Source organism: Cryptomeria japonica, chromosome 11, assembly GCF_030272615.1.
Source record: "Cryptomeria japonica chromosome 11, Sugi_1.0, whole genome shotgun sequence".
NCBI lineage: Eukaryota > Viridiplantae > Streptophyta > Pinopsida > Cupressales > Cupressaceae > Cryptomeria > Cryptomeria japonica.
The window spans coordinates 649,782,731-649,799,624 of NC_081415.1; the positions used below are offsets into that span (position 1 = coordinate 649,782,731).

At 33.8% G+C, this 16,894-nt stretch overlaps 2 protein-coding genes across 2 annotated transcripts in view; both read right to left on the reverse strand.

The window, feature by feature from the left end:
- Window positions 1-394: 394 nt before the first annotated feature.
- On the reverse strand, window positions 395-925 carry LOC131039953 (RING-H2 finger protein ATL5-like). The gene has a single exon (XM_057972805.2). It carries the CDS (start codon window positions 923-925, stop codon window positions 395-397), a length of 531 nt encoding a protein of 176 aa, XP_057828788.2.
- Window positions 926-3,964: 3,039 nt separating this feature from the next.
- LOC131860382 (RING-H2 finger protein ATL57-like) overlaps window positions 3,965-16,894 on the reverse strand; it is a 29,669-nt gene continuing 16,739 nt past the window's right edge. Inside the window, exon 2 of the mRNA XM_059214787.1 lies at window positions 3,965-4,469. Within this exon, the coding sequence (XP_059070770.1) occupies window positions 3,965-4,469 (505 nt within the window). The remainder of the gene's footprint in view (window positions 4,470-16,894) is intronic.

Genomic DNA, 16,894 nt, shown 5'->3' on the forward strand with positions numbered 1-16,894 from the left:
CGTAGGAGGTATTTCCACGGCCAGTAATTTTAAGCACAAGGTCTTAAAGCCCTTTAGAAATTGTTGAATTCACATTAGAGAACCAACATACTTCAAATTCAATCGGTTTGAATTTACATGAAATCTTGATTTAAACCTTCTAGAGTGTAGCCATAACATTGGATTCAATCCATACCCTCTTTTTCTTTTGACCAAATATTCAATATATCCATTTAGCTCTTGTTCTGTTGACAAACTCTGGAATCAAGAACAGTGCATGTATTTCTTTTCTTTCCTTCTCAAACAGACGATTATCTGAGTCATTTAGGGTTTTGCTTGAAGACACATTCTCTCAATTTAAAAAAGAAAAACAACCAAAGACACACTGAAAACAAAACAGAAACAGAATATTAGTTCAATCCGCCACAGGGGGCGTAGGTGGAATTTGAAGCGCAACATCATTTTGAGCGTGGGATCCAGATTTATAAAGCGGACATGCGTTGCAGAGGGGACACTGAAGCTTGCACTGTAGCCACCTTCGAATGCAGTCCACATGAAAATTGTGATGACACGGTTTTAGTGCCACCACCGCATCATCCTCTTTGTATTCACATAGGCAGATAACGCATTCCTTCTCTCCTTCTTCGTCACATCTGTAATTGAATACGCCCATTTCCATTTCCATTTCCACAGCAATCTTATTAACGATCGGAGAAGACGATGGAGGCAATCGCTGCTGTGGGCCTGCCGAATTTTGAGTCGACTGCTGCCGTACCGGCATACTTGCCCATGTATTCACAATGAACGATAGAAACGTCCACACAATGATAAACGCGAGTATTAGAAGCCACAGTAAACCTCTGTGAAAAACAATGAGGAGTACCGCAAACGTCCCACCTCCCATGAGGTACGTCAAACACAGCAACAATACCCTTATTACCCGCATGGCGATTGATTCCTTTCCGCTGCTTTTATCTATGGTCGCACATTAATAATTATATATGGATTTGGGGATGGGAAACTTAACTCAGAGGCGCCCCTCGCTATCCATGTGAACTGCGATGCTCTGTTTTATTTGGTTGGGGAGCATCATGACAATCCCTCATAAGAATCTTCAAGACCAGTTTTCTAGATCATATTCTTGGTCAATATTGAAAGACGGCTTTAACAATTGGCACTCTTGTTGAATGTTTAATAAAACGAAGCCCTATGTGCTTTTCGAAGCACCGTCATTTCCAATGAAGAGAATGGCATCCAAAGCTTAACAAGTACGACTATTTCTATAGAAGTCAACCTTTGATTCGACGTTTTTATTGAGGTCGACATATTATTTACAAGATATAATCGACATTCATTTCATCAACCAATGTTTTTTATTTGTGCTTTTGTGGTTTACTTTTTCATAAAATGTATTGCTCACCTATTATTAAATTGTTAGCCATATTTTTAAGTGGAATATCAGAATATTATATGATTGCCAAATTGTTTTAAGTGGAATATCAAAATTTATCATTAATGTTAAGAGTTGTAATTCAATTAATTAAGTATAATTGATAGGATGGTGATATGTTATTTAATTTTACCATCTAGAAAGGTTCAAATCTTGAAGTGTGATTGGACTTTGTTCATCTCTTGATGACTTTGACAAACTAAAATCCCTCTACCCTTACTAACTTAGATAAAGGATGACTCCATACATACATACATACATCAAAAAGAACTAAAATGTTAATATCTATGTGATTCATTTTTTTTAATATTATTAATAATTATACTAAATTATTATTCTCCTCATTAAATTATTGAATTAAAAATGATTTGTCTTTATTATACACTTTAACCAAGCACAATTCATAGGAACGTAATATATGTAATTGGTCAATCCTCCCATCCAAAAATACAAGATCAAATGAGAAATTGAATATTCAAATAAAAAATTCCTTCACATTCCATGTTGTATTTGTCTTGTGCTGAATATGTCAATTTTGCAAGAGGGTGAACGCACATTAGGGGAGAGCACTAGTAGTCGTTATAGCTAACTTCGCACACCCATAGATCCTCAACGCGACATTACGTTTTGGCAATCTTTTCGTTGTCTCCATATGCACCTTAACTTCTTATAGCTATTGTTATGGGTTTTAGATAGTAACGACAAATGCTGTAGGATTTGTTATGCATGCAAGGGTCAAAAAGTGGTTATTTCAAATTGTTGCTTGATACCTACTTAAAGATGCCCCAATAATTGTGCACTACAACCACTTAAAAAATTCACACAACTAACCCAATACATATTCCTCTAACACCCAACACATTATCCTCTAATAATTGCTTTTGCCAATACTTATGCACAAATGCCCTGATAGTCATGCACTACAGGTACTATATAATATTGCACAACTATGTTAATTAAAGTTTATAAATTTTAATGAATTGGGATGCAAATGGGTGACTTATTGGTATATGTGAAATTTATTAATGAACTTTTAATAACATTATTTTTATTTCTTTAAAATTAGTATTGGGGGCTTAGGTGAGCAAGGAGTGAATAGTCATTGGAACATAGGTAGGACCCCTTCCCCTATAGTATTTTGTGATTCATCATGGTATTTAGAACTTATACTTTCTTGGCTTATCTACAATAAACAAGAGTTCATCATAGCAGGTAGTAAATTCACTTGTTGTACAAATTGATGAAATCACAAGAATAAATTTCTTGGGCCATTTCAAGGTCTTCAACTTTGTCTTATTAATTTCCATACCATACCAAATTCTATCCGAACTTCAATCATAAGATTATTCCACGTTTTCATGAAGCCATTCTGATAAGTAAATATTTAGTCAAATTAAAAAATAATCTTTATTTCTTCAAAAGATTTGTTGTGAGATTATGGACTTCATATATCAGTTAAAATATTTTGAAATGGTATGTAACTTTATTTTAAAAATAACTAGTAAAATGTAAGATGGATAAAGTAAATTTATAAATTAGAAAAGATCTTAAATCTAAGATAAATAAAATAAATGTATAAAATTTAAATATAGTCGAAATCTTGCAAATTCATTAAGAAATGGTGTTAAATGTGACTCAATGGCTCTCACTAGGTTTAGTACAATGCTAATTTCTGGTTTCTACTTTAGGCTTGTTTGTTTTATATTTCATGTTGAGTCGAGCTCTCGTCTCCTCTTGGTTGCTAGTATTCTTAGCCATGTAGATATAATTTTCTCTCATATGTATTTTATCTATATTTTTATATTTATATGTACTTAGTGCTTTTTACCCTTAAAGAAAGAAAAATAGCAAAAAATTATTAGTAAAGTGCATGCTCAAATAACTAATAAATGACCATGGTTTGTTCCACTACGTAATTGAATCAAATCCAAATTGACAAGAAAATACTATATATGACTTCAATTTATTTTTTGAAATCTTTTAATCTTACTAAATTTTTACTCAACCATTAAATTTTATACAATTTTAAACATATTTCTATATTAAAAAACAATCAAATATCAATAAATAAATAAAATCTTTACAATTTTTATTATTTGAAAAATAATTAATTAATGTATACCACCAAAACAACAAAATTAAATTAATTTGATCTCTTCAAATTATATGAATTCTTGGTCATCAATCTTGATTGAAACCTTCTAAAGATATAATGATAATGTTTCTCTTATCATATAGTGATTTTATTCAATAGAATACTAATGAATACATATTACCAATTAAACAGAATTAAAATTAATCCAATCCTCTTACTCATCAATCTTGATTGAAATCTTGCCATAGCATTGGATTCAATCCATACCCTCTTTCTCTTTCGACCAAATACCCAATATATCCATTTAGTATTTCTTGTATTTCCTTCTCAAACAGATGACTATCTGCGTCATTTAGGGTTTTGCTTGAAAAAACATTCTCTCAACTTAAAAAGGAAAACAACCTAAGACACCAAAAACAAAACAGAAACAGAACAAAAATTCAATCAGCCACAGGACGTGGCGTAGGTGGAATTTGAAGCACAACATCATTTTGAGCCGGGGAAACAAATTCCTGAAGCGGACATGCATTGCAGATGGGACATCGTAGTTTGCACTGCAGCCACCTTCGAATGCAGTCCACATGAAAATTGTGATGACACGGTTTTAGTGTCACCGCCTCATCATCCTCTTCATATTCACTCAGGCAAATAACGCATTCCATTTCTTCTTCCATTTCCACTTCCACACCAATCTTATCAACGTCAGAAGAAGTCGATGGAGGTGATTGCTGTTGACGTCCTGCCGATGCATCAACTGGCAAAACACTAATAATAACTCCCTCAATAAGCACCACACATATATAAGCAAATCGTACATATGGCAAATGGAAAGATTTCGTTTTTAGAAATATTAGATATAGCGAAAATCCCATGACCACCCACAAAAACACTAACACTGAGCTTGTTCGCCGCATAGTGATGCCCAGGATCAAATCTTCTCCGGTGCTGTTATATACAGTGGCAGAGTAACGAATATATACATTTGGAGATGGGCAACTTCATTCAGAGGCGCCACTCGCTATCTTTGTAGCATGTGAAATGTAATGCTCATTTATTTGGTTGGGCAGTATTATAATAATCCCTCATAAGAATCATCAACACCAGTTTTCCAGATCATATTCTTGTCTAATACTGAAAGACGGCTAGAACAGTTGACCCAGAAGAAAAGGGCATTCTTGTCGAATGCTTTATAAAACCTAGAATCTTCTCTGTTTTTACAAGAACCGTCATTTCCCATGAAGAGAATGGCATCCAAAACTTACCGAGTACGACTATTTCTATAGTGGACGTATCAAATAATTTGTTGTTTAGCTTTTCCTTAAATGCCTATAAAAACGTATAAAATGTATTATTCAGCTATTAAAAGATTGTTAGTCGTATAGTTTTTAAAAATATTATATGATTGTAAAATTGTTTTAAGTGGAATGTCAAATTTTATTATTATTGTTAAAGAGTTGTAGTTTAATTAATTGAGTATAATTGATGAGAATGATGGTGTGTTTCTTAATTTTACTATCTACCAAGATTCAAATCTTTAAGAAGTATGATAGGACTTTGTTAACCTCTTAAATAACTTCAACAAACTAAAATCCCCCTAACCGTACTCGTTCGGATAAAAGATGACTTTATATATCGAATACGATAGAGAGAGAGAGAGAGAGAGAGAGAGAGAGAGAGAGAGAGAGAGAGAGAGAGAGAGAGAGAGAGAGAGAATTAATGATAATTTCTTTTCAAAAAACGTAGAGCAAATAAAAAACTTAGAGTAGAACAACAAATCCACAACCCGTCCCTAATGCAAATAATTCTACAAACACCTTTAGTAGCTAAATTGTACATTTTATTTTTTTGATCTAGTTGATAAGGACGTTTCAACCCTCCACCAAATGACAATAACGAAGAGATTCCTCAATGTCTTCTAGGACAGAAAAGAAAATTTTAAGATGGAACAAATAGAATTGTGACAATGGAGATAACAAAGTTTATTTTCTACCCAAAAATTTCTTCTTGGTCAATCTCAATAATGCAGAAGACAAAGATGCAATCCTAGACAAAGGACCTTGGAAAACAAGAGACCTAAATGTTTTTGCATAGAAGTGGACTCTAAACTTTGATGTATGGGCAAGGTAGCCTTCAAATGGCCCAATTTGGATCAAATTATACTTGTCATGCGAGTACTGGTCTACAAGCTACCTAAAATGAATTGGAAAATAGTTGGGCAAAACCCTAGAAATTGACATGGGCGATGGTGACTCAACCCTTTTTGTGTGAATACGGGTCATATCCACCACTAAATTATCATAATTGTTTCTACTTCAAGCTTCTATTAGGACAAGTCTAGACCGAACAGATAGTGTGAGATTTTGCCAAGATCAAGAGCTCAATGAAAAGTACAATGGAGAGACAAAATATTGATAGGAATAAACTATATTCTATCAAGATGAAAATACTGATCAACTGGATCATCAAGCATTACATACAATGAATACGAGTCTTCTTATATAGGCAAGGCGATATGGATATGTGAGCACACAAACATGACATGTGGCTAAATAAGAAACAAGGGTAGGTAGGAAATAGGTGTGGGTAGGTAGGAGAAACAATATAATATTCCACATGAGGTGGATCACCCACTGAATGTGGAATGTAACAACAAGATAAGTCCACAAAAGGTGGATATTCTCCTACACACACTATCCCAACATGGCACAAACACCCAAGTGTCTCATACCCAAACTACTATGAAATGCATTTCCTAAGTAAACTTAATTAAGGTGTAATAATATCCACGATGAATGATTATTTACACCAATAGATAGAAATTGAAGAAAAGAAATTATTTTGTGCATGATGTGGAATCCAAGTCAACTCTAAGTTTGGATACCTTAGGCCCCCATTACACGTTAAGTTCTAAAAAAGGTAACTGACCATGGTAAAAAAAACATGAATTTTGCACAAGAGGAATCACAAGAGAGATTGAAGAAGGACAAATTGAATATAATCACTGACAAGGGAAATTAACCATTAAGACAAAAATGCTTTAGAGGGTGCTTTGATTATGGCCAACACTCTCACTTTGTAGACACAATAAAACCCTCATAATTTAAACCCTCAAGAGGTAGAAGTTAAGGAAGATATTTCCTTGGCAGAGGATTTGATGTTTGACTAGGAGAATGGTGATGATGTCCTAGATATAGTGGAACGAAGAAACATAGCCCAATGAGTTGTGAAATTGCTAAACATGCAACTAGCAAAAGTGAAAACAAGATGGAAATCCTTTAAATAAAAGATAATAGAAGATGACCTACTCAAGGAGAAAACCTCAATTAGGTCTTATATGCTACAATCTAAAGGAGGTGAGCCCTCCCTTAGAGGGAAATTAGGATTTTCACATGAAATCACTAATACATTTGGCCTCAAATTTTGACGAAGGTTTTTGATGGACAAGGCATTTTGTGATCAAAATGGATTTAAAAAGAAAAAAAATGCTCGATAACGTCAAAATGTCGATGACGTTTTCCGACGAAGCTCGTGTTAGTCGAAATTCAAACAACCATAGGTGTTATTAAAAAAAAAAAAAAAGAGCAGGTTCATTTGAAAACCACGTGTGACGGATTGAATTAACTCTTGACTTCCTTTGCCTTTGCCAATTCTTTTGTTTCTTTTGCCTCTTCCTCTGCCTCTGCCTCCACAAATTAGGTTTGATGTGTCCTTCTCCCTTTAACTCTTGACTTCCTAATTAACAATAACAGATTTATAGCCAAGTGTTTTGTTATCTTTAAAACCTAGTAGGGATATTGAAGGATTCAGTTTTAACTTGCTCTTGAACAAGACTATCACTTCAAGGGCATCTATATGAATAATCTTTTCTTGGTCTGGCCATCTTTTCCTGATTCAAAATTGGGTTGTCTAGCAGGTGATATCTAAGGATTAAGTACCTAGTTTGGAGGGTATCGAACTATTCGAGGTGAGGAAATTCCTGTAGATTTTCGCATGCCTGTAAATTCCTGTGGACTTGTGGGTTGTGTGTTTGAATCTTGTAAAGATGGTTGCAGACAAGTTCATTTCAGAGTGCGTGTCTCATAAATTTGAGCTTGTCATCCTACCAGTATGTTCTCATTTATCTGCTTTTCTTTACTTTCCTAATGCTGCAGTTCGTAGTTATTGAAAAGCCTTCCAATTATCGATTATGTTAGATAAAGGCAAAAAGTATTGTATAAAAATTAAAAAATAAGTAAACCTTATTTACTATACCAAAATCGGGACATAAGCAGCAGTGATGTCCACATATTTATCTAAGTGGTGTTACAAAATAGACTTCAAATTCCAAGTTTTGTCAAATCCACAGAAAAATCTTTTAAAATCAAATAAGGTGATAAGCATTTGAATCTTCAATAGTTCAATTTGACAGTAGTTGTAAATTGTGTTGGGATTCAATCTAACAGTTGAATTTTTTTGCTTGAATGCCCCCTTATTCATATAGCCTTATTTTGATCATCATATATAACAGATTTGAGAAATCTTTAAATGGATCTCCCTTGGTCAAATTTGCCTAGGTGTCATTCCTCTTCATTCCACCTGCTATTATCATATGCTGAAAGTTGCAAAAGCCCGAAAAATTTCTCCGTCCAGGAAGGTTTTGGTCATTTTTCTCACTTTTTGTGGAGTTTGCAGACTTTTTGTTGACTACTATAAGTCCCACATGAAGCTTTGCTAAGTATATTGGGTTTTTCTTGTCTTCGTCTATTTTTATTTCATCGTTTTTGGGGTTTTTAACGAACAACTAAACTTTTGTCTCTTTCTCCCAATATTCCATTCTCTTATGCCCCTAATAACCTATTTGAGGTTGTAGAATGAAGAGTTATCTTTAATTCAAGACAGGTTTGAAGGTCAGCCATGGATTATAAAGAAAGTTCTAATGGTTTTTGTCAAAACTGTCATAAAACCCTTGTTGACAGGGTTGCAGCAAAAGAATTGATTAACTCTTAATGTAACTGCTTAATTTTTTTCATATTTTGGATTCTAATAGTCAATTAAATTCTCTTTCATATGAAGTTGGTTTCATGTTGATTGGTTGTATAAATTATAAGAAATCTTATGCCCTAGTAGGCTAAATATGGAATGAGCCTAAATGCCATTGACTCAAAACCACATTATGAATGATAAAACCTTAAAATTCTCAAATTAAAACCTTAATAAATTATGAATGACTTGATTGACTTCTTCATAAATTCATCATTCCTAATTTGATTCTATTAGATGACACAATAAAAAGGTTTCTCTTTTTTTTAAAACTCAAATATTTTTCATCAACTTGCCAAAATCAAGCTTATTTTTCAGCCAAGAAAACTATCTAAATAAAATAGTCTTCATAATTGAAGAGAGTCTAAGTTTAAGTAACATTTCAACTTCTATATAACTAGTTCTAAGAAGACTTCCATACTTGCAATATCCTTTTGCGTAGTTTATGAAGGTTATGCACAAAAATTTTAATAGCTCAATTTTTTTGCATGTGAAGAAAGACCTGTTGGCATTATAACGACCAAGGAGAGATTGTTGGCATTTCAATAAGGATATTGAGAAGGATGTTGATGATTATGGATATAACTAATTAAGGATGTTTTACTGTCTTAATATTATTATTTTATCATTGATGTCAAGAAATTGATTTTCTAATTCAGTATGATGTTGCCATATCTTGAGAAGTATGATTTGATGAGTATAAAGATGTTGGTAAAAGACATAGAAAGAATATGATGAGTACGGGGAGAAATAAGTTATTCAATGGGCAACTAGTACGAGTTAGACAATGATGAGATTATGATGTTTAGATTGTTTTGATATCATACATATGTAAGGTTAATACTATACTATGTTACCGAGCAAGAACCTAGTTGGTAAACCCTAAGGTTATCGCTATCGGTTAATGAAGGCAAAATGGCTACCGAGTGAAGTTTGGTATTTACTGAGTTGCAACCGAGTAATAATAGAATGCATTAAATGATTACATGCATTATTTAATGAAGGAAGCTGATGAGCTGGCTATGATTAAATGATTGGTATGCCATGAATGAAGTTTGTTAAAGAATCTATGGCAAAGGAAAATCAGCAGGAAGATCTACAGCTTATATTGAACTGCAATACCCTAGCACAAGTTCCAAGAAATATATGCAAGTTCCAAGCCGGGGTAAAACATTTTCAGATCAAAGGATACATTGAACTAGGTAAAAGTTTGAAGATCTGATAGCTATGATTGATCATGGGAAATGTGATCAAGGAGATTAAGCGGTTAGCTATTGTTTATAAATAAGGAACTATTGATAAACAATGCATGTGGGAAAGTGTATGCACAGGGATGCTACATAGTGATTACCGAGCATAGAAGCTTGAAGACCTGTTTGAATAACAAAGTATAGAGCCCAACAAATGGACAAGATAAGTCCTAAATTGTATTGAGCAAATAAGAATCTGCTTTAGCATTTTAGATGTGAAGTTGCAGATAGATTTTTATTACTGTTATTTGTGAAGTGACAAAAAATCTCTTAACCGAGTGGACTTAACAGTCTTATTTGTAAAACCTTCTAGCAAGGTGACATTCTGATTTAGTGTTTGAAATCGTTTAACAAGGTCACTTCTAACAAGGTGAAGATCCTAACAGATCTGAGAGGTATCCCTTAACTGGGTCACATCTAGCAATGTGTTTGTAATCTTTAATAGGATTTTCTTTTAACCGAGCATACTCTAGAAGAGTATATTTCTTAGTGGGTCTGAAATCCCACAGTGGTTTTTCCCTATTTGGGTTTTCACATTAAATCTGGTGTTATGAGTATTATGATGTTTATATGCTTTTAGTTTGCATGTTTAATAGTTTTGGTTATATTACTGAAGCATATGTTACCGAGGTTGAATTTGATGTTTTTATGGAAGATTAAGTTTGTATGATTCACCCCCCCCCTCTCATCTTATTAGCTTGGAATCTGTACTTATTTTTAAGTATAAGAACTATCAATTGGCATCAGAGCTTTGGACTCCGAAAGAAAAAGTTTAAAGGTACTTGAGGCAAAGATCCAAAGATGTATAAGAGGGATGCACCGAAGCTGAACGAGTCAAGTTTCTCTACATGGCAGAAAATGATGAAGCTACACCTATCAGGAGTTGGAGAATATGTTGTATATTACGTGGAGAATGATTTCATTACACCGAGCACCTATCCATTGACAATGGAAGAGATAAAGGCAAAGCAAGAACATATCCAAGCAATGATTGAAATAACATCTGCATTGATCGATTCAGAGTTTAATGATCTAGAAGGCTACAATGATATAAAGGCTATGTGGGACAAGCTCATATCTGTGTATGGTGGAGATGAACATGTTCAAAGAGAAAAAGTGGATAGTCTAAGAGGACAACTTGAATCTATTAGGATGAATGAAGGTGAGAACATAACCCAGTATAGTACAAGACTAAAGGAGATTGTCAATCAAATCAAAGGAGCAAGTGGAACTATTGAAGAAAAGGATATAACAAGTAAGTTGTTAAGAACCCTTCTACCAGCTTATGCAATCCGAGTCTCTACAATCAATGAATTGAGGTCTGTACCTAATATACCAGTTTCTTTAGATGCTACTATTGGTAAGCTACATGCATTTGAGTTAAGTAACTTTGATAGTAATGGGTCATCAGTAAATAAAGTTGAATCTGCATTTAATTCTTTTCATCTTGATGAATCTAATGATTACAATGAAGTAAAGTATAAGTACTCTGAAGGAGATAACAGTGGAGCAAGTGAAAGATTTCGCAAGAACATGGAGGAAGTACACAAACTCTATGAGGAAATCAGAAAGCAAGAAGAGTTTGAAGCACTATTAGCCAGAAGGTTACCGAGAGGCAAAGGTAAGTACATAAAGGAAAACTACCTTTGAAATGTTTCAATTGTGATAAGATAGGACATATGGCTTCTAACTGTCCTAACAAAGATTCTATTGAAAAGAGAGATTACCGAGATGATAGACAGAAAGATAATCATTACAGAGGACACCGAGACTTCAAAAGAAGAGATATAAAGACATGCTTAAAAGCTGATGAAGAATCCAATGATGATAAATCAGATGAAACTGATATAGATGAAGTAGTTTATGTGGCTATCAAAGATGGATCAGATGAAGAAAGGTATGAAGAAAAAGTCCTAATATCTCACATAAATACTAATGATTCTTGGATCATAGGTAGTGGATGCTCACATCACATGATAGGTGATAAACAAAAATTTGTTATGTTAGAAGACTATGATGGAGGCTATGTAAGATTTGGTAATGATGCACCATGTCCAGTAAAAGGTAAAGGATCCATAAAACTTCTTGACAATGCAAGATGCAATGATGTTTATTGGGTTGAAGGTTTGAAATACAATTTGTTGAGTGTAGCATAGCTAAACAATACAAGATATTGAATAGAATTTCGGAAAGGAATTGTCAAAGTTCATGACAAAAATGGAAAGTTGGTTGCTACCGAGACACAAACAAAAGGTAACACATTTCACCTTGACTCAACTCGGAATAAGTGTCTGTATGCAAAGATAGATGATACTTGGTTATGGCATAAAAGGTTTTGTCATGTAAATTTTGATAATATAATCAAAATAAGTAAGAAGCACCAAGTAAGAGGTCTACTGAGTCTTGAAAAAACCTAAGAATTCTATGTGCCGAGGATGCCAAATGGGCAAAATGACAAGATCAAGCTTTACAAGTAAGTCTTACACTTCTAAGGGAATTTTAGATCTTGCGCACACTGATCTTTATGGTCCTATGAAAGTTCAAAGTTATTATGGTGATAAATATTTCATACTATTTGTGGATGATTACTCAAGGATGATGTCAGTAATGTTTTTAAAAGAAAAATCAGAAGCTTTTCAAATGTTAAAATGGTACAAGGAAAGAGTTGAAAATGAAACAGGAAGAAAACTAAAATGTCTTAGATCAGATAGAGGAGGAGAGTTCACATCTGATGAGTTCAACTTATTCTGCAATGATCATGGTATAAAAAGACAAGTTTCTACACTGAGAACTCCACAACAAAATGGAATAGCTGAGAGAAGAAATAGATCTATTGTGGATTGTGCCAAAACCCTGATGATTTAAAAGAAAGTGCCACAAACATTTTGGAGAGAAGCAATAACCACAACAGTTTACACCCTGAACCGAGTACAACTGAAGAAAGGTACTTTGAAGACACCATATGAAATGTGGTATGACAAGAAACCTAATGTACGTTATTTTAAAATCTTTGGAAGTAGATGCTATGTACACAAGGACAATAGAAATGGCAAGTTTGATTAGAAAAGTGAAGAAGGAACATTTCTTGGTTATTCTTCTAGAAGTAAAGCATTTAAATGTCTGATCAAATCATCTAACAAAATAGTAGAAAGTGCAAATGTGAAAATTGATGAATTTGTAGAAAGAAATGATGAAGGAAATTCCAAGGAACCAAAAGATTATGATGAATTTGTCTATGTTCAACCAACAAGTCTTACCGAGAAAACTGTTGAAGGAAAAGAAGAGAATATTTAGTTACCGAGTGATGAAGAAGATCATACAGAGCCTACCGAGCCTATATTAGCCAAATATGTCAGAAGACATCATGCACGAAGTCAGCTTATAGGAGATAAGGATGATCCAGTGATGGCAAGGAACAAACTAAGACAAAACACATTGATATCTGAATTTGAATTGAGAATAGTGAAAGAGGCATTTAACAGTAAAGATTGGATAAATGCTATGATAGAAGAGATTGAACAAATCAAGAAGAATGACACATGGACACTAATCCCAAGACCGAAGGACAAAAATGTAATCGGTACAAAGTGGATTTTTAGAAACAAGCTTAATGAAAAAGGTGAGGTCATTTGAAATAAAGCAAGACTAGTTTGCAAAGGTTATGCCCAAGAAGAAGGAAATGATTATGGTGAGACTTTTGCACCTGTGGCTAGACTTGAAGGAGTAAGAACATTGTTGGCATATTCTGCTTACAAGAATTTCAAGGTATATCAAATGGATGTCAAATCTGCATTTCTGAATGGTATATTAGAAGAAGAAGTTTTTATTGAACAACCTGAAGGATTTGCTGAAGACAATAATAAAGATTGGGTATGTAAATTGAACAAAGCTTTATATGGTCTGAAATAAGATCCTAGAGCATGGTATGAAAGATTGCACTCTTATTTAATCAAGATTGGTTTTATAAGAACAAGTGAAAACAACAATATATACATGAAGAATGATGAAAATGGAATATTGATCTCAGCCATATTTGTTGATGACATTATATTTTGTGGAAATGACTCTCTATGTAAGAACTTTGGAAATGAAATGAGCAAAGAATTTGAGATGTCATTAATTGGTGAGATAAAGTATTTTATAGGTTTACAGATACTACAAATGAAAGATGAGATTTTCATTACTCAATCCAAGTACATAAAGGAAATCTTGAAGAAATTTGGAATGGAGGATTCAAAACTAGTAAGTACTCCTATGACTACCAACTGTAAACTATCAAAGAATGATGAATCTGTATCTATTGATGAGACACTTTACTGATCCATGATTGGAAAGTTACAATATGTTGTTCATAGAAGGCCAGACATAGCACATGCAATAGGTATAGTTGCAAGATTCTCTACAGATCCTAAGGAAAGACACATGACAGCAATCAAGAGAATTTTCAAATAATTGAAAGGCACTGAAAATTATGGCTTAGTATATCAGAAAAGAAATGATTTTGATTTAAAAGTTTATATTGATGTTGATTGGGAAGGCAACATTGATGATAGGAAAAGCACAAGTGGAGGAGCTTTCTTTTTAGGAGAAAGACTAGTGAGTTGGCTTAGCAAGAAACAAGGATGTGTTTCACAGTCAACAACAGAAGCTGAATACGTTACTGCAGCATTGAATTGTACCAACATAGCATGGATCAAACAACTGTTGGAAGGTATAAATGAGAAAGTTACCGAGCTAGTAACTATATTCTGTGACAATACTAGTGCCATTAACATTTCAAATAATCCTGTTATGCACTCTAAGACAAAGCACATCTCTATCAAATATCATTATCTTAGAGAAGAAGCTCAAGAGAAGAAAGTGGTGTTGGAGTATGTTAGCACAAAGGAACAAATAGCAGATATCTTCACCAAGCCACTGCCAAGGGACACTTTTGAGTATCTTAGAAGTAAGTTAGGGCTCCTACCCCTATCTTCTACTCACTGACCGAGTTCGGTGAAGGCATCAATTCGATGACTCTACAGAATATCTTTTAGGACTTGATGCTGATTTACACACTTTAGGAGGTTTTCTAAAGGTGTGCATGAAACAATACAAGGAACGGGAATTGAAGACATAAATTCTTTGACCGAGACTAATTTGATACATAACAATAGGAAATCACTTCATACAGGAAGAAATCATGTTTTAGTTCTTTACTTTTTGGCATTGTTGTCAAAGGGGGAGAAGACTGAGGAAAAAGAAAGACTGAAGAGAAAATAAGAGAAGACTAATGTATGGGGGAGAATTCTGATGACAGAAGGAGAGCATTTCAACATTTCAGAATCTCACAGCAATCCGAATCAATTAGGTCAAATCAATTGGTTTTGCCATCAATGCCAAAGGGGGAGATTGTTGGCATTATAACAAGCAAGGAGAGATTGTTGGCATTTCCATAAGGATATTGAGAAGGTTGTTGATGATTATGGATATAATTGATTAAGGATGTTTTACTGTCTTAATATTATTATTTTGTCATTGATGTCAAGAAATTGATTTTCTAATTCAGTATGATGTTGTCATATCTTGAAAAGTATGATTTGATGAGTATAAAGATGTCGGTTAAAGACACAGAAAGAATATGATGAATAAGGGAAGAAATAAGTCATTCAATGGGCAACTATTACCAAGTTAGACAATGATGAGATCATGATGTTTAGATTGTTTTGATATCATACATATGTAAGGTTAATACTATACTATGTTACCGAGCAAGAACCTAGTCGGTAAACCCTAAGGTTATCGCTATCGGTTAATAAAGGCAGAATGTCTATCGAGGGAAGTTTAGTATTTACCAATTTGTAACCGAGTAATAACAGAATGCATTAAATGACTACGTGCACTATTTAATGAAGGAAGCTGATGAGCTGGCTATGATTAAATGATTGGTATGCCATGAATAAAGTTTGTTAAAGAATCTATGGCAAAGGAAAATTGGCAGGAAGATATACATCTTAGATTGAACCGCAATACCCTAGCACAAGTTCCAAGAAATATATGCAAGTTCCAAGGTGGGGTAAAACATTTTCAGATCAAAGGATACATTGAACCTGGTCAAAGTTTGAAGATCTGATGACTATGATTGATCATGAGAAAAGTGATCAAGGAGATTAAGCGGTTAGCTATTGTTTATAAATAAGGAACTGTTGATAAACAATGCATGCAGACAAGTGTATGTATAGGGATGCTACATAGTGATTATCGAGAATAGAAGCTTGAAGACCTGTTTGAATAACAAAGTATAGAGCCCAACAAATGGACAAGATAATTCCTAAATTGTATTGAGCAAATAAGAATCTGCTTTAGCATTTTAGATGTGAAGTTGCAGATAGATTTTTATTACTGTTATTTTGTGAAGTGGCAAAAAATCTCTTAACCGAGTGGACTTAACAATCTTATTTGTAAAACCCTCTAGCAAGGTGACATTCTGATTGAGTGTTTGAAATCCTTTAACAAGGTCACTTCTAAGAAGGTGAAGATCCTAATAGATCTGAGGGAAATCCCTTAACTGGGTCACATCTATCAATGTGTTTGTAATCTTTAACAGGATTTGCTTTTAACCGAGCATACTCTAGAAGAGTATATTTCTTAGTGGGTCCAAAATCCCACAGTGGTTTTTCCCTATTTGGTTTTCCACGTTAAATTTGGTGTTATGAGTATTATGATGTTTATATGCTTTTGAGTTTGCATGTTTAGCATTTTTGGTTATATTACTAAAGCATATGTTACCGAGGTTGAATTTGATGTTTTTATGGAAGATTAAGTTTGTATGATTCACCCCCCCCTCTCATCTTATTAGCTTGGCATCTGTACTTATCTTTAAGTATTAGAACTATCAAGACCATGTCAAAAAATATCAGTGAAGAAAACAATAAGGAGACAATTGCTATATTGTGGTCTAACTTGAAAAGAAAAGGTGATGGAAAATGTTCTTGTCCCTACAAAATTTGTAAGGGGTTAAAGACTAGAAGAATTCTAATCAAAACAACTAAGAAACATTGTAGGTAGCATGGTCACATTTAAGGGGGACATGATTACCATCCATTGATAAGTTGTTCATTA

Coding starts and splice junctions, on each gene's coding strand:
- LOC131039953 (XM_057972805.2), bottom strand. CDS start 925: ATGCGGGTAATAAGGGTATTGTTGCTGTGTTTGACGTACCTCATGGGA.